General features: G+C 35.9%; 2 protein-coding genes across 5 annotated transcripts in view; one reads left to right on the top strand and one right to left on the bottom strand.

Moving 5' to 3' along the window:
• Positions 1-8,331, bottom strand: part of LOC103663063 (integrin subunit beta 3 binding protein) — a 62,488-nt gene extending 54,157 nt beyond the window's left edge. The window contains exon 1 of one of the 4 annotated variants that reach the window (XM_008690785.2): positions 7,908-8,331. In XM_008690785.2, coding sequence (XP_008689007.1) covers positions 7,908-7,912 — 5 coding nt within the window. In that variant the 5' untranslated portion in view covers positions 7,913-8,331. The other 3 variants (XM_008690783.2, XM_008690784.2, XM_008690786.2) reach the window with 3 other exon arrangements.
• The window catches only part of EFCAB7 (EF-hand calcium binding domain 7), a 41,163-nt gene continuing 21,918 nt past the window's right edge, over positions 8,325-27,569 (top strand). The window contains exons 1-6 of the mRNA XM_008690787.2: positions 8,325-8,428; positions 10,597-10,784; positions 15,426-15,637; positions 16,264-16,350; positions 16,914-17,109; positions 17,543-17,664. Coding sequence (XP_008689009.2) covers positions 10,598-10,784; positions 15,426-15,637; positions 16,264-16,350; positions 16,914-17,109; positions 17,543-17,664 — 804 coding nt within the window. The 5' untranslated portion in view covers positions 8,325-8,428; position 10,597. The remainder of the gene's footprint in view (positions 8,429-10,596; positions 10,785-15,425; positions 15,638-16,263; positions 16,351-16,913; positions 17,110-17,542; positions 17,665-27,569) is intronic.

The following is a 27,569-nucleotide window of genomic DNA, read 5'->3' as shown; positions in this document are numbered from 1 at the left end:
TTTTCTCTAAGCAACATGTTGTAATCTTCAATGTAGAAATCTTAAGTGTCTTCTAGTTAAACTTCTTTTATGTAGTTTTAAAATGTGATTGTATATGGAAAAACTTAAGCTTCATTTCCAGGTGTTTCTTGCTAAAATGTAGAAATAGAATTGATTTTTGTATATTGACTGTGTGATCTGCATCTCTGCTAAATAGCTCTAATAACTGTTTTACAAATTCCTTAGGATTTTCCATGTTCATGACAATATCACCAGCAAATCATCAATTTTACTTTCTCCTTTCCAACATTTACACATTTCCTTCCTTTCTAGTACTTTGTTAGATAGAAGTAGTGGGAGGATACATCTTGCCTTATTCCTAATCTTAGAATAAGTGTTCAGTGCTGAGTATTGTATGTGTAGGTTTTTCATAGAATAAGTTCCCTTTCTACTTCCAGTGTGCTGAGTTTTTATTTTATCACGAATGAGTGTGCTCTTTGTACAACTATTAATATGATCTCCTTTATTCTCTGTTTGAAAGATATTGATTTTAAAATAACAGAACAATTTGCATTCTTGAGATAAGCCCCACTTGGACATAATGTATTGTCCCTTTTACATGTTGAATTAGATTTGCTAATCTTTTTTTTTCTTTAAAGATTTTTATTTATTTATTTGAGAGGGAGAGAGAGAGAGAGAGAGAGCACGTGTGCAAGAATGCCAGAGCAGGAGGAGGGAGAAGAAGACTCCCTGCTGAGCAGGGAGCCTGACGTGGGGCTCAATCCCAGGATGCTGGGATAATGACCTGAGCAGAAGGCAGACGCTTAACTGACTAAACTACCCAGGCACCCCTAGATTTGCAAATCTTTTGTTAAGGATTTTTGATTCCATGTTCATGAAATACATTGGTCAGCAATATTTTAATAATTCTTTTACCATATTTTGGTATTAGGTTAGGTAGTATCAGTGTTATGAGGATTAAATGAGTTGGGATATATATATATATTAAATATATATATTACATATGTAAGTTGTATATAAATTATAAAAGTATATATAAAAATACAACTTAAAATGTATATATATATAAAGTCTATGTGTAGACTTTAAATCTAGTCTGATATTCTCTACCTTTTCATTACGGTCTTTACTCAACTTAAAGTTACTATTTTGGAACCAGGTTGTTCCTGCTGAAACTGTGCTGTTTAGGCATTTTTCTTTTTTGCTCTAGAAAAAAATATTTTAAGAAATGGGATCTCAGTCATCAAAATGATTTGAGGGTACCCCACCTCTCCCCCTCACGTCTGGGACCCCAGCTAGTTTTATGTTTAAAAGCTACGGTCCTTCCTTAAATGAAATGACTTACCAAAAGTAATTTAGAACTTTAGTGGCCATTATGGGAAACTTTCTCTCTCTCCAAACTTAACTTTTCTCAAAACTGAATTGGACAGCCACAGCTCTAAAATTGTCAAAACTTAACGGGATGTCTATTTTGATCAGTATTTTGAAGCTTCCGCAAGTTATTGGGAATCTAAAATTGCCTCTCTGCAAAATACAATTTCTAGACTAACTGAAGTAAACAAAGAAAGAGAGAAATCAGAGCTTCTGAAGCCTCTTTTCTGCCTTCCCCATCTTCTTTGTATTAGGATGTGTGGCAGATGTCCTGTGCTCAGGCTCTACCTCTGGTGCCATTTTTCTTGGCACCATCACCACCTCCCCATTTGTCCCCCATTCTAATCCTTTCACCAAACTTCCCCTTTCCTCCAAATCTTTCCCCTACTCTCCTGAACCTATTAAAACCTGCCCCTTTAAAGCTAAGTCTTCTGAGGATCCTAATAAATCTCAAATTTCTTACGCTCTATGGACTAAGGCCAAATTACAAGCTGTAAAGTTTCCTAAAGTGACTGAGGACACCAATGGGTTTGATGACAAACTCAACACCTAGAAGACCAGAATTTTCTTAAAAGACAGTTTGGTGTTAAGTGTAGTAATTATGTACATGTTTGTCAGGCTTTTGTGTACAAGCCTGAATTTTGTTTCAATTAGCAGGCTTAGGAAAAGCTACTATAATTGCTTGGTGGAGATTTCCAGAAATTGTTCTAGCATCTTGCCAAAGATTGGTGTCTGTTTCTTTAAATTCCTTTTAGGATGTCTTCACTGGGCTAGTTTCATCCAACGTTTGGCCAGGTCCTCACACAAGCAGAGGACTACCTAATAGAAATCTGAGAAAACAGGTTGGTAAGGTTAAATACCTTGGCCACCCTTTAGATGGTGAATCCACTTAGGTAGCATTTAACTCTATGTTTATTAATGGACTAAACTAGAATCTTTATCTTTTAAAGGGACGAGATCAGAATGGGAAACCATGTCCCCTCCAGATTTAGTTAACCTGGCAAACCAGCTCACCCACACCCTAGATGAATAATTTAAAACAAAGACGTCTAAAATTCTCAATTTTCAACTCCAGCAAATGAAAGCCCCTAAACAAAACAAACAACCCCTCTCCCCACTAGTGTCTACTATTATTGCAAAGGGCCAGGACACTGGAAAAAAGACTGTTACAAACTTAAGTGCTTCAGATGCCTTCAGCCCTTTAAACCAGATTTTCCAATGTCCTTTTAATTCCCAATGGGGCTCCAAGGAACTATAAGGGCTCTTCCCAATCTTTCCTCTTTTTTTTTTTTTTTTTTTTAAAGATTTTATTTATTTATTCGACAGAGATAGAGACAGCCAGCGAGAGAGGGAACACAAGCAGGGGGAGTGGGAGAGGAAGAAGCAGGCTCATAGCAGAGGAGCCCGATGTGGGGCTCGATCCCATAACGTCGGGATCACGCCCTGAGCCGAAGGCAGACGCCCAACCTCTGTGCCACCCAGGCGCCCCCCAATCTTTCCTCTTAATCAGCTTGGAGAAACCACTTTCCAGATTGTGAATGAATCTCTCCATCCCTCTTGACACTGGAGCTACACTCTCAATGCTTAACCCCACTGCTATAAAGCAGCCCCTGCCTCAAGATACTAAAACGATTCAAATGGGGGGATCTTTAATAAACCTCAACAGGTTCTTGACTCCAGACCTATTCCCTTTCGTTTAGGTGTTTTAGAGCTACAGACCCTTTTCTCCTTAGTTACTCTGCCCCTATTCATTTATTGGGCTGAGATTTCTTAGAAAAATATTATGCTGGAATTTCTTTCTTCCAAAGGGGGAAATAAGTCTAAAATTTGATAGTAGTAACCAAAATAGCCAACCAGGCAAATTAAATGACCCTTTGACATCTTTTATTTGCTCCATCTCTGATGGCACTATAGCTGAGTCCGGGAACAATGATCAGTTGTCCCTATTGGACCAGCTACCATCCTCTTTACAGGCAAAATCTTCAACTGGTCTTGATAGAATCTACAGTGCACCTCCTATCAAGAAAACAGATCTCTCAAAAAGTCTTCCCAGAACTAATCAATACCCTATAAAGAGTTTTTCAAGGCATCAAGCCCATAATATAAGATTACAAGACCCAGTGCCTTATTATCCCTTGCACTAGGGATGTCCCAGAGTAGAGGTCTGTCCAAGAACTCTGAGCAATAAGTAACACTGTTATCCCTCAGCACCCTATTGTTTCTAACCCCCACATACTACTGACACCTATTTCCACTGAAAGCAAACTTTTTACTGTAATTGATTTTTGCAGTGCACTGTTTAGTATTCTAGTTGATAAAGATACTTCTGCTTTCACTTGGGAAGAATGGCAATACACCTGGATAGTAATGTTCCAGGGTTACAAAGAGAGTCCTTACTTTTCACAAACCTTAAAATTGGATGATATAAAGTTTTCTGTACGTTCTACTTTGTTACAATACACAGATGATTGCTTCTCTGCTGCCTTTCTCAAACCTTTTCATAGGAAGACAGCATCCACCTGTTTAAACTTTTGGTCTTAAAGGGACATAAAGTCTCCAAAGAAAAACTACAGGGGCACCTGGGTGGCTCAGTCATTAAGCGTCTGCCTTCGGCTCAGGTCATGATCGCTGCATCCTGGGATCGAGCCCTGCATTGAGCCCCACGTCGGGCTCCCTGCTTGGCGGGAAGCCTGTTTCTCCCTCTCCCACTCTCCCTGCTGGTGTTCCCTCTCTCGCTGTGTCTCTCTCTGTCCAATAAATAAATAAAATCTTAAAAAACAAAACAAAACAAAACAAAGAAAAACTACAGTTTATTCAAACCCAGTTTTGATTACTTAGGGCACCTGATCTTGAAATAAGGACTATATTTGGATCCAGGATTCATGGCATACTGAACTTCCCAAAACCAAAACCTAAGCACCAATTACGGTATTTTCTTGGACCAGTTGTCTGCTGTTGAAATTGATTCCAAACTTCTCTTATGACTCAATCTCTATATGGTTTACTAAAAAATGACAAACTTGACCCTGTTAGTTTGAAAGATTGGGAAGACAAACTTTTGGGACTTAAAAAAAAAAAAAAAGCCTTAAATAGAGCCCTCTGCCTTTAGATGTCCTGATTATCAACCTCCCTTTTTCCTCTTTGCATATGAGAGGGAAGGGAATACCCTTAGAGTACTCACCCCAAAACAGGGAGACCTCATCAACTCATAGGGTATTATAGCTAATAACTAGACCCTACAGCACAGGGATATCCCCTTTGTCTCAGAGCCATTCCTGCCACTGCCTTTTTGGATAAGGCCACTGAAGAAATAGTCAGGGGATCCCATCTTGTGCCCCATGCACAAGAAGCCCTCCTTAAGTCTCGTTACACTCAACACTTTTTAGTCATTTCATCTCCTATGAGATCCTTCTCATACAATTCTCTCACTATAGTAATTTACAGTGAGAGTAACTTAATCCGGCTATTCTCCTCTCCTTCACTGACAAGACCCCTCACGACTGATGAATGCTGACAGATCACCTTCTGACTCCCTGTAACAATTTACAGGAAACTCCTCTAATTAATACAGATTTTACATGGTTTACTGATGGTTCTTATTTAAAGGATGCGAAAGGTAAGTGTGCTGGGTATGTCACTGCAACTCCTCTGAAGTCACTGAGGTAGCACCTTTACCTCTGGCTACTTCGGCCCAACAGTCTGAGTTATACACCCTTACTCAAGCTTGTATCTTAGTCAGGGGTAGAACCACAAACATTTATACCAATAGCCAGTATACCTTTAGGGTAGCTCAAGACTTTGATATGTTATGGAAACAATGAGGTTTCCTTACCCCCAATGGGGATAAAATTAAAAATGGCTCCTATGTCTAGAATTTATTAGATGCCATACTTTTGCTGCCTGGTCTGGCTACTAAGGTCCCAAGCATTCCTAACTTGACTCCCTGGAGGCCGAAGGAAACCACCCAGCTGGTATTTCTGCCAAAAACGCTGCTCTCAAGGAAACCAATAGCCAAACCTCTGTCATGTCCCAAAGGGATATTCTGCCAGATGATAATTTTGAAAAGTTAACCAGAGACATCCAACAATGGGCCCCAGAATAGGAAAAAAAAATTGGAAATCTAATAACTGTTCATTTGATAAAAAGAAAAAACTGGTTTGGACCAATAAACAATCTGGTCCTACCAGAAATTCTAAAATTTCCAACACTTACCACTGTACATGCAGTAAACCATTGGTCTACTAACAAAATGATAGTGCTCATGAACCAATATTGGTGGGGAAATATTAATGAGATCACAAAAAGTGCCTACCTCACTTGTCCCACCTGTCGAAAACACAATGCAGGGAAACCTGTCTCCACAGGTCTCCAACACTTTAAATTACCTCAAAGGCCATTCAGTTTTCACAAATGGATTTCATACAGCTTCCCCATCCACTGGATTAAATATGCTTTAGTCATGGTTTGTATGGTTCCTCACCGGACTAAAGTGTTCCTTTTAGACTGGCCACTGCCTCCTCTGTGGCCAAAATTGTTAGAAAGAACAGAATTGGGGAACCCCCCCCTTCAATTTCAGTGCTTGGGGATTTTATCGGTCAGGTGCTTTAACAAGTCTGCGCTGTTTGCCTACTTTTACAACACTTTTATTGTGCATACCATTATCAATCCTCAGGGTTAGTCGAACACACTAATGGCAGTATTAAGACTCAACTGGCAAAATTTGTAGAGCCCCTCCAAATATCTTGGCCTAAAGCATTGCCTTTTTTCTTTCTAAATATCAGACCCACTCCCTTGGGAACTCATAGACTTTCACCCTTTGAGACAGTCACAGGACATCCAATGCACTTGACTCCTGATTCCTTTGACCTACAGTTGATAAAAGAAGATATACTTCAATATTATAAAAGCCTAATTGCTTCTATCAAAACTAACTATGCTTTGGTAGAGCAATCTTCTCACAGTGCACTCTCAGGAGATGAAAACCTTAAGCACCACACCTGCCAACTTGGAGGTTTCATCTACTGGAAAAAAAAGACACCTCCAGAAAGAATCTCTTCAACCTTGCTGGAAAGTCCCCTATCAGGGACTGTTAGCCAACTCCTGTGTGCCAAACCTCAAGGCATGGACTCTTGGATTCATGTGACACATCTAAAGAAAGCATCAAACCCTGACTGGATCCGCATACAATCTGATCAGAAAGATTTCCTGGAATTGAGGCAGATATCTGATGACACAGATTTCCCAAGATGTCTGGACCAGGCCTGTTAGAAGGCTCAGAATTCATGAAGTCTCTCTTTTTCATCTGGAGTATTAACTAACTCTGGAGTCTTATCCAAAATTCATGGTTTCTGAATTTTCAACTTTACCATATTATTAACACACTTGGTTTCAACAATTCTTTTGAGATAACAATACTTTTTAAAAGATCTTTGAAGTTTTGCTGTTTTGTAAAAAGTTCACCAGCTATTGCTTCATGTTCATACCTACACTGTATCTTCTCAAATGCACAAGATAATTCTTTCAGTGTGCTCTTGCAGTAATCACCATTCTGCTTTCATGATCGCTTTAAGTAGGGACTTCCAGGAGGCATACATGACTCTGTGTTTGTCCCCACAAGGGGAATTTTTCTCCCCTAAGTTGAAGTAAATGCCAATATCTTTAGTTGGCTACTTTCAGATCTAGGATCCTGGTTTAGAACCACAGCACAATTTGGAATTGTCATGTTACTTTCAATTGTGTACTTGTTGCCTGTCAAATCTTTGTAAAAATATGTACTCAGTAAGATGATCTCCAATGCTTACAATCTTGATAAATATGGACTATAGAGTGGGAACCGCCTGAGAGTTCTCCTTGCTACCCCTCCTTGTTACTCAAATTTGACCTCAATAGGTTTCCAATTTGTACAGTTTCCCTCCAAAGTGGGAAATAACACCCAGGAAAGATTCTTCCTGGCACGAAGGGGCAAAAGTTTACCGAATTAAGAAAAACCTGACTCTTAATCAGTGATGCTTTTGGAGAAAGATTAAGGAGGAAATGTTAAAAATAATAAAGTGGAAACCTCATTAAAGTGGAGTAGGGGAGGTTAAAAGGGGATCTCATACCACTGAACGTCAATTATAGGAAGAACTGTCAATTACAGACCCCAACAGAATTTCAACAGGAAAGAACCATTAATTACAGGTNNNAATAGGGAAAGATGTACACTGCATTTCCTACAAATACAGACCACCCCTGCAACTCAGCCAAGGAGAAACTGTCACCTTGAACCTGAACTGACTGTTCTCCCATGGATTTTGGGTCAAAATAACCCCTCCCAACGTTTTCCTTCTTCTCCATAAAATAACTCCTTTCCTTTGTTGGACTTACCTGTGGTTTAGCCATAGCTTGCATGCAGCGAACTGAAATGCTGTTATTCCAGTATAAACCCATTTTTGCTATTGAAATAACAGGCTTTTATTTTTAAGTACAACATAATATCTACTCGCTCACAAAAGGACCCAAGAAACAGCAATGGGCGGTGGAGGGTAGATACCTACGGCATTTCGACATTCAGGAAAGCACCGCCGCGGGATAAAAAGAACTGAGCCACCTCTTCCTAAAGCGGAGAACCTTCGGAGGGAAACGCCGGAGTCTGAAAAGCGCGGGCCTGCGGGCGCCAGGCGCGGTGTCACACGCAAGGTGGCCCGCTGGAAACACCCTCCACCTTCCACTCTCCAAGGGATCCCAGTGGGTGGGGGAGAGGGGAGGAGAGTCTAATTAAGGAACTAGGACCTCATCCCGTCCCTGCCAATGCACCACAGGACCCTCTCTCTATTCCAGCCGTTCCAAACCCCCGACAGACGAGCGGCACAGCCGTCTCTGTCCTCTCCTGATTTACCTCCCTAGATTTCTACCCGGACTGTTTGGGGAGGTGCTCTGAATCTTATTTCCGGTGGCGGAGAGGCGCAGTTGCCATGGTAATTAAAGGAAAGGCCGAGATCGGTCGGGCTGCGGTGAGAGGATCACAGAATCCGCGGAGAGAATTGGCCGTGCTTCCTCGCGTGTGAGCTGGAATTAGGTAGCAAACAGCTCGCTGTCTCTGTGCCTCTCTGTCCCGCTTCCTTTTCTCTCACCTGCTTCTTTTACTTCGCTGTCATACCAGCGCTGGGTCCGTGTGTACCTCAAATGTACATAAAAGGGCAGTTGTGTTCCTAGAGAAATCCGAAAACAGAGAGAGGTTGCCCGAGATCAGCTGTGAGCATATTTCACCGTGTAGGGCCGGGGACTGGGTGGCTCTGTTTTCACTTGGCCCTTTAGAAGCCTTAGGCGCTTGTTAACAGTTTATTTTTCTTGCTATTGTGTGGCGGGTTATTTATGGAGTCGTTTGCTGCAATGTGCTCTCTAGGCCCCCGTCTGGGTCTCGGGCTGGAGTTTTAAATGAAGAAGGTTTCCAAGCCTGAGGGGTGCAGTTATATATTTATTTAAGCTTCCGTTTAGTCTCTCGTCGCAAAAAGGGGAAGAACAGAATAATGGAACATTTCTACTGTGGGATTTCCACGTGAGGGAGTCACCTTATTTGGAAAGAGTATTCGAGGACGATCCTAAAAAAAAATATTTAAATTTAAAAATTGCTTGCTGCAAAATGAACATTAATTCTTCCTTTCTTATCGGGACAGTTTTCCCCCCACATTTCTGAGGAAATGCACGCACGCATATGTGTTTAAAACTGATGCTTAATTATAGTGATATCAATTTGCAGTAACCAGACTGTGACTCCACATCCCTATGGGGTCCTTCTAAATCTGGTGTAATATGAAAGTGTCAGGCAGGCAGTCTGTGTATTATAAATAGGGTACTTCATCCATGATAAGCGATTATTATCTTTCTTTCCCAAGTGTAAAAGACCTATATAATTCAAGAAGGTGCAAGTGATTTAGGCCTCCTGAGTAAGAATCCAATGAGTCCTGAAGGGGACCCTACCTTGTCGTCTTATTGTTGAACTTGAAATATTCAATTTATTAGGTTGGAATGTATTTTTAGAAGTCAAAGCTGGGTAAAATAATGTTGGAAGCTGTTAGACCACCAGCACAATTTAGTGCCTCACAGTAACTGTTGTACAAGAAGCCTTCATTCACATTAATAAAGAAGAAACTGTTATCAAAATTTACTGCCTCTTATTACTGCTAGCTGGGTTACATCTCTGTCCCTCAATTTCCTTATCTGTAAAAGGGACAAAAAATACCTGACCACTGTAATAAGAATAAATTAAGATGTATGATAGTTCTTTAAGGCTTATGAGCCGAGGTGCTGTATAACCCCACAGCAGTATTAGTAACAGATGCAATAAAATCTCACAATAATGCTTTAAATGTAATCCAAAAAATTCAGTCAGTCAGAATGTTGGCCTGTATTATTGAGATGTTGGTGAAGTGACCTTGTTGTTGCTCCTGCTGAGGTGATGGGTGCCAGCTGCCAATCACATTACATCCAAATTCTCATTGCTGTGGAGTTACACTTTTTCAAAGTTTATTTAGCACTTATTATGTGCAAGGCACTGTTCTGTATGCTTCACATGTATTAACATATTTAATCCTCGTGACAACCCTATGAAGACTTAACTTACTGTCTTCTTTTTTTTTAAGATTTTATTTATTAGAGAGACAGAACACGAGAGAGAGAGAGAGAGAGAGCGAGCTCGAGCACAAGTCGGGGTGAAGGGCAGAGGGAGAGGGAGAGGCAGACTCCCTGCTGAGCAGGGAGGCCGATGTGGGACTCTGTGTCAGGACACTGGGATCATGACCTAAGCCAGAGGTAGATGCCTAACTGACTGAGCCACCTAGGTGCCCCAACTTACTGTCCTCTTATTTTGAGAGTATTGTTGTGTGCTTTTCCTTTGCTGTATGATACTTATTTTGTTTTTATATTACATCTTTGCTTTGGCTTTATTATTTTGGCTCTCTCATATATATGTATTTTCTATATATATTTTGTCTCATATATAGTTGATTTCTACATATGCATGTGTATACACACCTACATATGTATATATATAACACACACACTGCCAAAAGCTTATTCTAATTTAGCATATAATAATGCAACCACATGCATATTGTATTTGTCTTTTTTCCCCACATATGAAAACTTGAATGCTTAGATTCCCCTTCCCCCCATTTGAAAGTCAAGGTGACATTTGCATTTTAGGGGATTAACATTGACTAAAATTTTTAAATTATTTTCTAATAGAATGGCCATCAGTCCAGGAAAAGATGCAGCTTTCTCCAGTCAGAAGTCAGCGCTTTCTGAGAGTCCTCGAACAAAGAAATTTCCACTAACTGAAGAAGAGATATTTTATATGAATTGTAGAGCTGCCTACTTAACCGTTTTTAAAAGCAGCTTAGAAAACATTATTTCTAAAGAACAACTTTACTTGGGTAAATTTTTCTTTAAAATTTATGTATTTTGCCTCATTTGTTGAAAGTTAATAGATCAGAAAGACAGGAATAAGAATTACATTGTCGAAACATACCAGTTTCTTAGGAAAGCTTGAGCAGTGGAACTACATTATGTTATTGTGCCATTTTATATATTTATATATTCTAGTAGCTTCAAAATAAAACATTCAATGTTTATATAGACTGGATTAATATTTTTAAAGCTTTCATCAATTACTTGCTTAAAAATATATTTAAAAAATTCTTGTTTGTACTTTAAGATTTATATAATTCTATATAAATATATATATTTGTATAAGATTTATAAGATTCTATAATAATAGAATTTAAAACACTTGGCATCTGAATCACCAGCCTTAATTTGACCTATATTGGGGAAAATGTAAAGAATATATAAAAACAGGTTGAATGATTGTAAAAGAGAAATATTAGGAGATAAGTAAAATTTTAAAAGAGAAGAGTGAGTGCTGTTTTTGTTTTTTTGTTTGTTTTTTGGTGGGGGTAGGATTTGGTCTTCTTTTGCTTCTCTCCATTGTCATATCTAAAGTTTCTCTGGTTGTAAATATACCTCAAACCAGTGAATTTTGTCCTTGCCAGGTGTGTCAAATTACTTGGAGGTCTTTACTCTTGAGAAAGTGGCAAACAATACCAGATAACACTGAATAGTCATGTCAGTTTCATCAAGGCTAATAACTTTATGAATAGAGAAACTGAATTATTTTGCCAACTTTAGAAGTGGTTTCCTTAAAGAAAAATTCTGACATATTTTTGCAATAATGTCTTGGGTTTGTATGCAATAAGATCTCTATTTGAGGAAATCCATATTTGAAATATGAAAATTGAAAAGATTAAAATTTTATTTTATAAACTATATAAAGATTAAATTTATATTTTATTTAAAGTATAATTTTAGTTTTTTCTTTATTCTTTTGAAAGTAGTCTGAGATCATGAATCTCCTGTTTAAAAGTTTAACCTGTCTTTCGTTATTGTGGCATTTAGTTTGTGAATCAATGAGTATATATTACTAAGGTGCTATCAATCTTAGAGAATTATCTGGATAATTCAGTGTTTGTCTCTTCAGTGTTATATATACTTTTGGTTTTATGGTGGAATTCTCTTTGTAACATTATAATGATTGAGTTCAGATAATCTAGAGTTTTAAAAAGTAGTGTAAACCAGTGATATATTTCTTATTACTATATCTTTCATTTATATCTTTCTGCCATTTATGTATATAACATGTGCTTTGACATTCCATTTCAAGGTTGTACAGAAGAGTACCATTATCAGAGTTTTAGAGTTCCTTTTTTTTCCAATTTTAAAAAATACAGGTATTATAGACTCATGTCAAAGCTTAAAGTAAACCCTGGCAAAAGATCAGTAGTTTTGTGTAAACCATTAAACATTTACAGTTACATGTCTTTACTGTTATTAGATGTAATGATGGACTCCAACTAATTCTAAAATTAGAAATTTCATTAGATTGGTAATTACTGAGTTATACCTATTTCATAGATTTGAGAATGTCTGCTTACTGAGTACATGTTTATGCATGATTAATTTTATTCTGAGAAAGTTGTTTTGTAATTAATAGTACATTAAAAAACAGTTTTTGTTTTGCTTTTTTAGAGGGGGGAGGGGCAGAGGGAAAGGGAGAGAATCTTAAGCAGCCTCCATGTCCACTGCAGAGCCCAATGTGGGGCTGGATTACACAACTCTGAGATCATGACCTGAGCTGAAATGAAGAGTTGGAGCTTAACCAACTAAGCCACCCAGGTGCCCCAAAAACCATTTTGTTATTGAAGACAGCACCAAGTGTATGCTGACCTGCCACTTTGGGAAAGACACACCCATTTTCCCAAAGCTATACGGAAAATAGCGTTTTCTTTTTTTTTTTTTAAGATTTATTTATTTATTTTAGAGAGCGAGACAGATCGCACAAGTGGGGAGAAGGGCAGAAAGAATCTTCAAGCAGACTCCCCACTGAGTACAGAGCGGACATGGGGCGCCATCCCACAACCCATGAGATCATGACCTGAGCTGAAACCAAGAGTCAGAAGCTTAACTGACTGAGACACCCAGGAGCTCCTCTTTCTTTCTTCTTTTCTTTTTCTTTTTCTTTTTTTTTTAAGATTTTATTTATTCGTTTGAGAGAGAGAGAGAGAGAGCACACAAGCAGGGGGAGAGGCAGAGGGAGACGGAGAAGCAGACTCCAGCTGAGCCAGCTGGGGAGCCTGATGTGGGGCTTGATCCCAGGACCTGGAGATTATGACCTGAGCCAAAATCAGACACTTAACCATCTGAGCCACCCAGGCGCCCCTCTTTTTTTTTTTTTTTTTGAGTGATCTCTACCCCTAACGTGGGGCTTGAACTAATGACCCCCAGATCAGGAGTTGCATGCTCCACCCAGTGAGCCAGCCAGGCACCGCAGCATTTTCTTTTCACATGGATCCAAATCACAACTCCGTTTAAGTCCTACTTGTATTCTTACCTTTGAAAGGGTGGAGGTTGGCTGGTGACAGAATCCTAGAACACGTGTACTTTTCCCTGATTCTCTTCACAGATGATTTATGGAATTGTCCATTTTTATGCTAGGCAAAATACTTGTCTTTTGTTTATTCCTAGGGCAGCATGGTAATCAGGGCTTTTGTCTACATCCAAAATAAGCCTTTGGAAGTAAAAAAAAATTGTAGTGTCTCCACTGCTACAAATTTCCACTAAGCCTTTCTAGGTGCAACTTCTGTTAGCTCTACAAGTCATCTCTAGATGATTGTCTCGTTTCCTTTTCTCTGCCAAAGTTTAAGTTATCTAGGTATGCTGCACTGTCATAATCTGGAGGATGGGAAATTTCTCTTAGTCTGTGGACTTCTAATATGTTACTAACCTTAAATCATGACCATAGATAGTACTTTTATACTTCAGGTGTGGACTTCCTATTTAGATTATAAAATTTAGGAATCAAGAAGTTTGACTCTGGGGGCGCCTGGGTGGCACAGCGGTTAAAGCGTCTGCCTTCGGCTCAGGGCGTGATCCCGGCGTTCTGGGATCGAGCCCCACATCAGGCTCCTCCACTATGAGCCTGCTTCTTCCTCTCCCACTCCCCCTGCTTGTGTTCCCTCTCTCACTGGCTGTCTCTCTCTGTCAAATAAATAAAAATCTTAAAAAAAAAAAAAAAAAGAAGTTTGACTCTGAAAAAAACCAAGCAAACCACCCTGTATTATGCTTATACACAATGAATGTTCAATATAATGGACCCACAAATGTCTGTATTTATTATCCTGTTATAGTTTCTATTTCCTTGAGGATATTTTTAAAATTTGTTTTATGTATATTAGTTCTTATTCATTATATTGTGGACTATCCAGATTATCATTTTTTAGTGCTAATTGACAGTGCCCAGATCTTGTGAAATCTCACCTAAGATAATTAGAAATACCCAATATAAGGTTTTGTAGTAGGAGGTGGTAGCACAATTCAGGAGAGTTACACCTTTAAAATTTTATTCATTTCATCTCTAGTGCTTAGGAATCTTATCACTGGGTTCATTTTAGATAGTATTAAGTCCTAAGATGTAGAGATTTGTTTATGTGCAAATTGCCAGTTTACTTCTTTTAAGCGGTACAAAATACAATTGTTAAAAACCATTGTATTTTAGGGACGCCTGGGTGGCTCAGTCGGTTAAGCATCTGCCTTCTGCCTTCCTGGGATCCAGTCCCGCGTTGGGCTCCTTGCTCAGCTGGGATTCCGCTTCTCCCTCTGCCTGGCACTCCCCCCACTTGTGCTCTTTCTCTGACAAATAAATAAATAAAATATTTAAAAAATAAATAAAACCATTATATTTTAGTGTGTATGACATACACAAATCCAAAGCCTCTCTCACATTGTAATTTGTTGTCTTTCATAGATAATAAGGACATGCCTTTTAAAACAAGACTGTCTTATGAATAACTGGTTATAGGACTATTTTTAAAGATTCTGGTTAAAAATTAAGAGTAATTCAACCATTGCATCTCCATAATAGTCTTCTCTCAAACTATGTTGAGATTCTTGATTTTTAGCAAGGCTATAACTGCAAATAGATAAATTTTGTGCATATATTTGATATTTGTGACATGATTAATATTCTTGAAACCCTAATATCTAGCAATCGTGAACATTTTAGATATCATGCCTTATTGACAGTAATTTTCTCAGATTAATGATTTCCTCATTTCATTAAGGTATTTGTTGGGCCAGAAAAAGTAATAATTTATACTTTTTGTGGTAATTCTTAGGGCCTCAAAACAATTAAGTGGATGGTGGTTTTTAATCTTTTTTTTTTCCTAGGCACTCTCACAAAGTAAAACATATGTTATCAGTTAAACAATGTAGGTTGAGAACGAACTGTCAGAACAGGTAAAATATTTAATTCTGGCATTAATAGATCAAGAATCTGTGGCTGGTAACGTATATTTTTTCATTTTTGGAAGTCAGGCATACATTGATATCACTAGATTATCAACCCCAAAGGTGTGTGTGTACTTTTGTATACTATTGTAATGTATAATGACTGAAAGAAAATATACACTTAGATACCAATTCCAAATGTTACTATAACAAATGCTTGCTTTATTGGGCAGCTCTACAGCATGCAGGAAGAAATCCATCCCAGAAGACCATTAATAAGTATTGGACTCCTCAAACTGCCAAACTGAATTTTGATGATTTTTGCATAATTTTAAGGAAGGAGAAACCTACTTCAAAAGCAGAACTACTAAAGTCATTTAAGCAATTAGATGTAAATGATGATGGCTCTATTTTACACACTGACCTTTATAAACTTCTAACAAAGGTAAGATTTGTGAAATAGTTTTATAATATGCATTGCTAGAAAAACTATTTGGAATTCTAGCTTTGGCTACCAAGGCCACATTAAAAATAACTATTTCATTGGCAGGTGAAATGAATCACATATATGTTGTTTATAAAGTACTTAAGGATCCTTCTGGATGAAAGATGCTCTGTAAATAAAACATAAAGTATAAAATTGAACCCATGTTGCAATCCCCTTGTGTTCCTTTGCAATTATTTGCTGCCCAGAACTTTTTGTAATTCAGGAATAGATTCATATGTGATAAGTAAAAGAGAAAGTATAAATGGGATTGGGAATCCATTCTGATTCTTGGTATACTGTGAGAAATTATAATTACTCTAAATTCAGTGGTAGTATTATTACTGGATTGATGATATATATTGTTGAAATTTAGTAAACTGAAGTTCATACTTTTACAATATTAATAAAATTGTGAAATTTTATTTTATATGTTTCATTCTTGCTTGACATAATACTCATTCTGAGATTTATAATGAAACCATATATTCAAAGTGACTTGTAGAAAAGATTAAAATGAATTTCCACTCTCCCCTGCATAACTAAGTGATAGTCATGTTGCTTTAAAATAAATCTTGTTTTTTCAGAGAGGTGAGAAGATGACTCGAGAAGAAGTAAATGCTGTAATAAGTTTGGCAGATGTAAATGCTGATGGCAAATTTGACTACATCAAGGTACATAAGATCATGTTAATGTAAATTTGTATACTGTGTAGGAGAAGAATTTTTAAAGGGACACATCTTTTTAATATTGGCAATGACATAATATGTTGTGTACAAATTGTACTTGAAATTTAATCTGAAGAGTATTGTAATCTGATGACTACATTAGAAATAATCAAGATAAAATACATGCATGTGCTCACACACACAGATGCACACTCAAACATAGAGACTCTCCTCAGGAATATACCTTTTCTGGGATGGAAGAATCATAAAAATTATTTAGAACAAACTCAAGTCTACACATGTCTTATAAAAAAATAATAAATCGCCTCTCTTTGTGTAACATTTTATTTTCACTCAGAGTATGGCCTCCTCATTGAATCATGGCTGCATTTCACTAGGTCACTTGAGGGTGGTCAGTCTAATTTCAAGAAAATAAAATGAGTAACCTCGTTCAATAGGAAATCTATTCCATCTGTCAGTCTATCCCTTGCCTACTAATGTGCATTTGCCTCCTCCCAAATGTATGATTGAATGTTATACCCACTGGATTACTTTTTTATTTCCTATAGTTTTGTAAATTATATATGACAACCATTGAGCAATGTCTCAAAACTACTGTAGAAAAACTGGAGGTTGACAGTAAACTGAGGCGTCAACAGTTTGGAAGCCACACTGAAGGATCCCCTGAAAGGGACCCATCACCAGTACCAAAACCATCGCCTAGAATCATAAGAAAAACTGATCAGGAAGCATTCTCAAATAAAGGTATTTACTTTTGACACTAGGGATTTCTTGATCAAGAATGAAGGGTCATATTCAGATAAATTTTTCTTTTATCTTAGCTTATCAGCGATAAAACAAATGAGAATCCAACTTTCATTAGCTACTGTTTCTAGAGTCTCAGCTGTAAAAATCTATTGAAGTAAAAATTTTATTATGGAACTTGACTTGGCTATGCTCATTATATTTTGTTAAAACTAAGACTTCAGGGTAAAGAATGACATATTGAAATATAAAATCTTAGTAGTAGCCCATTAATTAGGGACCATTAAAGCCTGATAAATATGAAACTTCTAACCTGAAGAGCAGAAAGAAAGAAATTAATACACATGCCTTTTATACTACACTGTATTTAGAAACAGACTTAGTATTGACAACTTTTCATAATGTGAGACCAAGTAATTCTCACTTGTTACAGGTGATTCCAGGAGTTCTTTACTGGCAACAACTAGAAAGTTCAAAACATCTGTTTCCTTCACAATTACCATGGGTGCTAATAGTAACCGAAACTCAAAGTTAACTGAGCCAAACTCAATAAAGGTATTGTATTTTATATTATTTTATTTATTTGTTTTTTAAGATTTTATTTATTTGAGAGAGAGCATGAGTTGAGGGGGGCAGAGGGACAAGCAGACTCCCTGCCGAATGGGGAGCCCTATGACGTGGGCTGATCGTGACCTGAGCTGAAGTCAGACACTTAGCCAACTAAGCCACCCAGGCATCCCAAATGTATAGTATTTTAAATTTATAGGTAAGACTTTTTCTGAAAAAAACTTGACATTAACTAAGTTTATAAATAACTATTTGGTGTCTACAGAGAACAAGTAAAGTTTGTGAAGTAATTCTCTGAGATTTTTCTGTGGATTATGGCATTTCTACCTATAAGCCAGTTTTAATAATTGTAAAGTAAAAATGATGAATAAGAATATTATTAAAAGGTCTTTAGTTTGAAAGTGATGATTTTTCAGTTTTTGAACTTGAAGAATTATCTGAATATGTACTTTGCCAAACAATTTTTAAATTTTGTTCAACAAATATTTTTCATAGGTATTTCTTATAAATAAATCATTCATTCAATATCAATTCCTATGAGAGAAAGACAACAAAGTCACTTTACTAAGTCAATATTTGTGGAGTGTTAATATTGATCTTCTTCCTTTGTTTTCCCTTTTTAGACTCAACCTTTACTAGTTTTCTTTCAACAGAAAATAATAGCTATAGAAATATAAAACATTAACTGGAAACTGCTAGGATACATTAAAAATGTGTACCTAGAGACCTCTGTAAAAGGGGGAAAAATGGTTATGACCACATACTATAACTGCTGTTAGAAAACTGAACTGATTGTTCTCAAGGGCTACATTTTTGTTTCAAATAACAACTCTGTATTTGTTATTGAACTCTGAAGTCCCTTATATCTTTAAATTGCTAGAGAGTGACATTTGTTCTATATTAAAATTTTAAAACATTATCTCCAAGGAATTTTGTTCAGACTGTTTAGGAATCTCTACACCCTAAGCAATTTGGTGTGCATGTCCAACATGTTCACACACAATATTTAGTTGTCCAACAATATTATTTTCTATCAATGGAAGCTTCCTGTTTTTGCAACTAAATTAAATGCTCATAAAATTAACTTAGTTAAATAATTGTGGTTTACCTAATTCAAAAGTATAAATAAATTATTTTAGCCAGTATAAAGAAAGAGAAATATTAATATGGATTATATTAAAACCATAATAATACTTTTACTCAGTGTCATGCTTCTGTTAATTGGGGCCTTACCAATATAATTTCTTTTTTTTTTTTAACCAATACAATTTCTTAGTGTAGTTCAACTCAAACAATGTTTATTAGAAAGGTAATATATGCCAGCTATTTTGTTTAGTATAAAATATGGGTATTATATTAAAAAATAAAAAATTTACTTGACTATTAATATTATACCAAGGTAGTACAGCATAGTATTTCATTTATTCATCATTTATTCAACAAATATTTATTGAGTGGTAACTCTGTGCCAAGCACTGGTTTAGATACTGATTAAGAGCTTTGAATAGAGACAGACCTATGTTTGATTTTAGCTTTGTCACTGGTAAGTTAGTCACCAGCCCTTCTGAGTCTCAGTTTCCTTATCTATAAATTGAGAATAAGTATATTTTCTGTGTTTTTGAAAGATTTAAATCATCTCACATGTATTAAGCATTTAGCACAGTGCAGGAACATGGTAATCACTTTAATAAATAATGCTGCTATTAATATTATAGAACTAAGAAATGACTGTAGGTATTTATATGGGAATGACATGATGAAATAGAGTTTAAGAACTTTAAATTCCACATATGTGTGAAATCATCTGTCTTTCTCTGATTGACTTATTTCGCTTAGCATAAGTGTGATTTGTTTTAATTGAGATTGATAGAATAAGTTACTAGAAGAACTGTTAAATTAATTTTCTTGAAATACTTCAGATCTACTTTAAAAAAAATTTGGATACCTCAATTTCAGGTGGAGTGGAGAAATATGGAATTGGGACAGAGGAAGGTCTTTTCAGAAGTTAGAAAATTGTTGAAATGGGGTATGCATAAACCAGACTTTAAACTACAATTTCACACAATTGGTAAAAGACATGAATTACAGGAGGAAAATAAGACCCTTTCTATAGATCATATATAGGTACTTTATCACTATTTTGTTTTTAATCCTGAATCCTGTTTGCTTAGGTTTTGTAATGTGCAAGGAATGTTAGGAATTTTTCTTTGGGAGAGGAATAGCTTTGATTACATCATGACTAGAATTAGTGAAAGACCAAACCATGAGTTGTAAACTCTAGAGATGCAATACTTCCTATATCCAGACTCCTAGAGGTTTTAAATATGTGTGTATGTATTGTACAAATACAATGTGTTTTAATTATGTGTATATGTATTGTATAAATACAATGTGTTTTAATTATGTGTGTATGTATTATATAAAACACAAATGTTATATAACATATGTATATGTTGGGTATAATATGTTGTATAACATATTTGTTTTATATATGTCTATGTATATAACAATACAAATGTAAACATTTTAAAGTAGAAGTGGTTGTCTAAATTTTTGTGAAGGCTCCAAATAATTTTGTCACAAAATTCCTCATATTTTCAAAATGATGATCTATTCAACTTGTCAGTTAGATGTCAATCCATATAAATTCCTTTAAGTCTATGCTAGATCTACTGCTCAATAATTCTACCTCACCTAAAACTTTAATAATATAGAGTTGTATGTCAAAACAGATTACATTCTCTACAGTGTTCCAAGAAAAATGTAACTTTATGATACATTTAAGTCTTTTGATAAGTAGAATTTCCAACTCAACTATTTTTAATTTGTGCTTCTTTTCAGCATTTCCTTATACATTGTGAATGAAAATAAGTAAAATTTGTGTATGACAAATGGATTAACAGTTCTTTTTCCTATTGTATGAATTTATCTGAATTGGTAGAATATAGCACCACCTTATGCCCTGCATAAGAATTACAAGCTACTATTTTTTTCTGCTTTATATTGTTAAAAACTGTATCACACATAGAATTTCTTGCACTGTCGTTCTAAAATTGTTTTAAAAACTCAGCCTCCTTCCATTTTTCTCATAATACTCAAACTGTCAACTTAATCTATAATCCTTTCAAATTGATTTATTTGAATGAGCCAGCCACTTATCAGTACTTTTTTCTTTTAATTCATAACATTTTAGTCTAGGTTCTACAGGAAAAGCTTTGTGTGATTGAAAATCTGTTTGTTTTAAAAGAAATTTCAGTTAAGTAAGCATTGTGTTTTTAATAACTCTGGCAGCTCTTAAGAATTTGAATGCTTCCTTTTAAGCAAGAGATCTACAAATTCTTCTAGTAATGCCATTATTTAGTATTAAAAGTAACCTGATTATTACATTGAAGTTTGTTTGATATAAGTAATGTGGCATTTGTCTTATTTCTGTTTTATAATAGCTGTTGTTCCACCATTTTCCAGCCTTCTTAACCATGTATTATAGTATCTAGGTTGGCTGTCTTTCCTAGGAAACTTATAAATTCCTTTCCTGTACTTTTTTTAAAACTGGAATTTAGGAAAGACCTCCAGTAATAAAGCTTAACTCACTCCCCAGCTAAAGGCATCTCCTGTCAGCCCATGCACTGCCCCCCAAAAGTACATAAGCACATGGAAAAATTCTTCCATCTTTGAGTTTCTCAAATGTCACATACTATGTTCACTAGCAGTGTACCGGCAACATGCAATATAGGCATACTCATTTTATTGTGATTCCCTTTTTGCACCTCAAGAAAATGCATTCTTTTTAAGTTTTTATTCATTCATTTAAGTAATCTCTACATCCAACATGGAGCTCAAATTCACGACCCCAAGATTTAGAGTTACACACTCCTCTGACTGAGCCAGTCAGGCACCCCTGCATTTTATTTTTAGTTGAAGGTTTGTGGCAACCCTGTGTCAAACAAATCTGTTGGTACCATTTTTTCAGCAGCATTTGCTCACTTTGTATCTCTGTGTCACATTTTGGTAATTCTCTCAGTATTTTAAACTTTTCATTATTATATTTGTTATGGTTGGTTATCTGTGATCAGTGATCATGACTTGCTGAAAGTTTAAATGATGGTTAGTATTTTTTAGCAATAAAAAATTTAGCAATATCCTTAATTAAGGTACATACATTCTTTTTTAGACAATGCTATTGCACACTTAATAAACGATAGTATAGTGTAAACATAACTAACTTTTTTATGCACTGGGAAACCAAAAAATTTGTTTGACTTGCTTATTGTGATAGTCATTTTATTGTAGTGGTCTGGAACAAAACCTACAATATCTCCGAGGTACACCTGTATTTTTTAGTTTGTTTAAACACTTTATTAACTGTGGAGGAGGGGGCTGCAACACCCATGATTAAATAGAAATTTTCCAGCTACTAAAATCTGCATTTTTCAGTAAAGAACCCAAATAATTATGTTTATCCTTTTTTTAAAAAGATTTTATTTATTTGAGTGGGGGAAGAGCATGAGTAGGGGGAGGAGGAGGGGTGGGGGGAGAAGCAGAGTCTTCACTGAGCAGGGCTCGATCCCAGGACCTTGGGATCATGACCTGGCCAAAGGCAGACACTTAACCAACTGAGCCACCCAGGTGCCCCTAATTAACACTTCAGTATAATTCCAAACGATAATGCTTTCTCATACTTTATTATAGGAATTTCATAACATGAGCTTTTTCTTTTTAACATGAGCTTTATTTAAATACCAGATTTTGGAAAAATCGTGGCAGATATTTAAATATGAAGAAGAACAGAATTTTGAATATAGGTGGTAGTTTGGAGAGAAAGGAGACGAAGGTCCAGCTTTGGTTCTGCAATCAAGGAGAATTTTGACAAGTACATTCCTTTATTTTTCAGACTTCCATCAATCAAAAGAGAAGTCTGGACTGGATTGCTTTTTAGACTTCTTCCACCTTAAATATTTTATAATTCTAAACTAGTATCCCTTACCATTCCAGATGGGTGACTATAAACATATTCATAAAATATTTTAGATGAAATTCCATTTGATAATGCTATAGTCAAAATTGATTTGAAAGGAAAACATGTTTTTCATTTGATGTCAGAATCTTAATTCAAACTGTCTCAAATGGTAACTTGTCTAAATTTACAAGTGTGAGTGTATCTTTCCTTTCTCCTCTGTAACAATTGTCATCTTCCAGGGTCATGTTGATTATACCACAGCCAATTGGCTTTGAAATAATGTCAGCATCTGTTGTTAGTCCTTAATATATTCCCATCCAAGGGATTTACAGGGAGGCTAAATGAAAATCTGTATATACTCTTACTCATCATCAATAGTTGAACTTTTGGCTCAAGCCCCCTTTTGAGCCTCATTGAGTTATACAAATTTTGAATTTAAGTACCCAGAGTATATTTTGTTTGGAAATATGATCTAATGGTAGAAGCATTGATCCAAAAGTCTAAGGCTGTAGACCTCATATTTCTATAAACTCCTTGTAAAATTCAGATTCTATATAACCTCTGGGTACGTTAATTTCTCTGTTTATTAAAATGACTAATTTATATCTACCCCTTATTGCCTCATAGGGATGTTGTTGAAATATCATATATAATGACTCATTTCTGTCATGGGCAGTATACTTACAAAGATGAATTCCAATAAATTAAGGTCACATTTTAATTTCTCAGAATTAAAAGCACATATCTTTTATACCCCAAAGGTGTGACAGTGCTTGTGATTAATGACTAACCAAAAGCTTGAGTAATAGTTCAGCAATAATGGTAATTTCTTAAAATTCAGTTTAAGAAGACATTTCCAAAGAAAAGATGAATATAAAAATGGAAAACTTATGTAAGTTGAAAAGTAACCAAAACTAAAATAAAAGGAAACAGAGAAAATACATACATCAAAGCATAAAAGGGTGGTCATTATCTAAAACAGTCAAAAGAATTTATTAAAATATGTAATAAAAATACCAAGTCTTTGATAGACTTATGAAAATAAAGGATGAATAGGCAGTTCACAAAAAAGGAGACAAAAATAATAAACACATGGGGAAAAGTCCTACCTTGCTAGTAATTGGAGAAATTCAAAATAATGCAAAAGTTGTTACAATACCATTTTAATTATTATATCATTTTATTGCATAAATTGATACAAAAATTGATATAATAACATATACAAAAATATGTGGAATACTATAATGAATATTTTATGTACCCAAACCTTGCTTAACAAATCATTCTCCACTATTACCCAGTTGTTTTTTTCTTTTTTTAAGATTTATTTATTTATTTATTCGAGAGACAGAGAGAACATGAGCTGGGGGAGGGGTAGAAGGAGACAGAAGGAGAGAGAATCTCCAGCAGACTCCCCACTGAGTGCACAGCCCAATGCGGTGCTCCATCCCAGGACCCCAAGATCATGACCTGAGCCCAAACCAAGAGTGGGATGCTTAACTGTCTGAGACACCCAGGCACCATCCCAACCCAATTTTTTAAATGATAACACTACTGACCAAGTTATGGTAGTGGCAAAATTATTACATTATACATTGTTGGTGGTATTGTAAGATTGGATCACTGTTTTACAAAGCAATATGGTAATACATGTCATTAGCCTTAAAATGTGCATACTTTTGGCCTAGAAGTTCTTTTGACGGATATTATTCATGAAAGGAAAAGCATTTAGACAAAGTAGTCTTCATTTTATTATTATTTATACTGATGAGAAATTAGAAATGACCTAGATATCAAACATTTTAGAAGTAAGTAAGTAATGGTATACCAACTCAATGGGTAATTATAGAACCAGTTAAATTGAAAAAACTAAATATTGCTTAGCAAAATGTTTTTTATTGTGGCAAAATATACATAACATGAAATTTACCATTTTAACCACTTTTAATTGTATGGTTCTGTGCATTAAATATATTCACATTGTTGTGCAACCATCACCACTATCCATCTCCAGAACTTTTTCATCATCCCCAACTGAATCTCTTTACCCATTAAGCAATAACTCCCAATTTCCTCCTCTTTTCACTCTTGGCAAATAGTGCTCTACTTTCTGTCTCTTAATTTAACTAATCTAGATACCTCATATAAGTGGAATCATACAGTATTTGTCCTTTTGTGTCTGCCCTACTTCACTTAGCATAATGTCTTCAAGGTTTATCCATGTGCAGCATATGTTAGAATTTTATTCCCTTTTAAGGCTGAATAATATTCCATTGTATGTATATTCCACATTTTGTTCATCCATTCATTCATCAGTAGACATTTGGATTCTTTCCATCATTTAGCTGTTGTGAATAATGCTGCTATGAAGATGGTTGTACAAATATCTGTTTGAGTCTCTTTTTTCAATATATATCCAGAAATGGAATTGCTGGATCATATAGTAATTCTATGTTTAATTTTGGGGGGAACTGACAAACTTTTCCACAGTGGCTTCACATTTCACGTTCCTACCAGCGATGCACAAGAGTTCCAATTTCTCTACATCCTTGTCAGCACTTGTTATTTTCTGTGTTTTTGGGTTTTGTTTTTGTTTTTTTAATAGCTATCCTATTGGGTATTAAGTGGTAGCTCATTGTGGTTGTTCTGATTTGCATTTCCCTAATGTTGTGATGTTGAGCATCTTTTCATGTGCTTATTGGCCATCTGGTATCTTCTTCAGAGAAATGTCTATTCAAGTCTTATGGCCATTTTTTAATTGGGTTTTTTGGGGTTTTGTTGAGTTATAAGAGTTTTTAATATATTCTGGATATTAATCCATTTTCAGGTACATGATTGCAAATATTTTCTCCCATTCGGTGGGCTGCTTTTTCATTGTTGTTGATAGTGTAGTTTGATGCACAAAGTTTTTTAATTTTGATGAAGTCTAGTTTGTCTATATATATTTTTTCCTGGCCTGTGTTTTTGGTGTCAGATCCAAGAAATCATTGCCAAATCCAATGTCATGAAGCCTTTCTACTATGTTTTTGTCTTAGAATTTTATTGTTTCAGTACTTACATTTAGGTCTTTGAACTATTTTGTGTTAATTTTCATATATGGTATAAGGTGGGAGTTCAAATTAATTATTTTGCACTTGGATATCCAGATTTCCCAGCTTCATTTGTTGACCAGATTGTCCTTTCTCCCATTGAATGGTCTTAGCATCCTTTTTTTTTTTTTTTTAAGATTTTATATATTTATTTATTTTCAAGACAGAGCATGCATGCGGGCAAGTGATGGGTAGATATAGGGGAAGGGAGAGGGATAAGCAGACTCTGAGCAAAGCGCGGAACCTGACACCGGGCTAGATCTCAGGATCCCAAGACTATGACCTGAGCCAATACCAAGAGTCGGGGGCTTAACCGACTGAACTACCCAGGTGCCCCTGGTCTTAGCATGCTTGTTGAAAATTACATGATCATGTACGTGAGAGTTTATGTCTGTGCTGTCTGTCTATTCCATTGGTCTATATATTTGTCTTTATGCCACTATCACACTGTTTTGATTACTGTAGCTTTAAAATGAGTTTTGAAATCAGGACGTGTAAGTCCTCCAACTTTGTTCTTCTTTTTCAGTAGCAAAATATTTTGGATATAACATTAAATAGAGAAGATACAACATAAAATAATGTTAATTAGAATGTAAAAAATAGGTTTTTATGTAAGGCCAACCCTTAGGAAGGATGACATAGAGATCAAACTAAGATGGTAGAATTATAGAGATTTTTTCCCCTATTTCTAAATTTCTAGTTTTAAATGTATTTTGGTGCTATGAAAATAATATAAAATATGAAAATAGTTACCATTTATACAATAGAAAAATGATATATAAATACATGTTAGGATTATTTAGCCTTTAAAAAATGGGTGAGAAATCATTCTCAATGTAAATTATGTTTATTCTTGCCTTTTTAGTGCCATTGCAGATAATTCTATAATGGATTACTAGTATTTTTTATATTATTGTATACAGCTAATGCATACCTTTTCAGCTTTCTTTTTTTTTTTTAAAGATTTTATTTATTGATTCGACAGAGAGAGAGACAGCCAGCGAGAGAGGGAACACAAGCAGGGGGAGTGGGAGAGGAAGAAGCAGGCTCATAGCGGAGGAGCCTGATGTGGGGCTCGATCCCACAACGCCAGGATCACGACCTGAGCCGAAGGCAGACGCTCAACCGCTGTGCCACCCAGGCGCCCCCTTTTCAGCTTTCTTAATATGATTAAAGCCTTGAGCTTATTATTTAAATATCCTTCCAGATAATTTTTCAAAATGCTTTTTTATAAAGTCATTTCAAAACCTTATAAATATATTTGGAAGTCATTAGGAATAGAACAGAAATATGTTTCACATTATAGGTAGACAAGCCTACTAATGATAAATTGAGCATTTTTTGTACACATTTATGGCAATGGCACAATTTCTCATATCTTCATTGGAGAATTTTTTACTTTCTGCATGTGGCATCATCTTCGAGTTTTATTTAATTCTATTTAAGAGATCCCAGACCTACTAGTTTCGACCAGAAGGGATTTGGCTAACCAGAAATAGCAGAACTAATCGTATAGAAAGTCTTTCTCAAAACTGATGTTTATGAGCATTTTGCTATAGCGGTAAAACTTTTAGTGTTCTTTTAGTTACTTGGACTTGGAACAGTTATCTTGCCTGTCATATACTTTACATTTTATTTTCACTTTTTTTTTTTTTTAAAGATTTTATTTATTTATTTGACATGACAGAGACAGCCAGTGGGAGAGGGAACAGAAGCAGGGGGAGTGGGAGAGGAAGAAGCAGGCTCCCAGGGGTGGAGCCTGACATGGGGCTTGATCCCATAACGCTGGGATCACGCCCTGAGCTGAAGGCAGACGCTTAAGGACTGCGCCACCCAGGCGCCCCTAT

This window comes from Ursus maritimus, unplaced genomic scaffold, assembly GCF_017311325.1.
Source record: "Ursus maritimus isolate PB19 unplaced genomic scaffold, ASM1731132v1 scaffold_12, whole genome shotgun sequence".
NCBI classification, from domain to species: Eukaryota; Metazoa; Chordata; class Mammalia; order Carnivora; family Ursidae; genus Ursus; species Ursus maritimus.
Note: the sequence above shows the minus strand (reverse complement) of the source record. Positions and strands in the feature narration are given on the sequence as shown.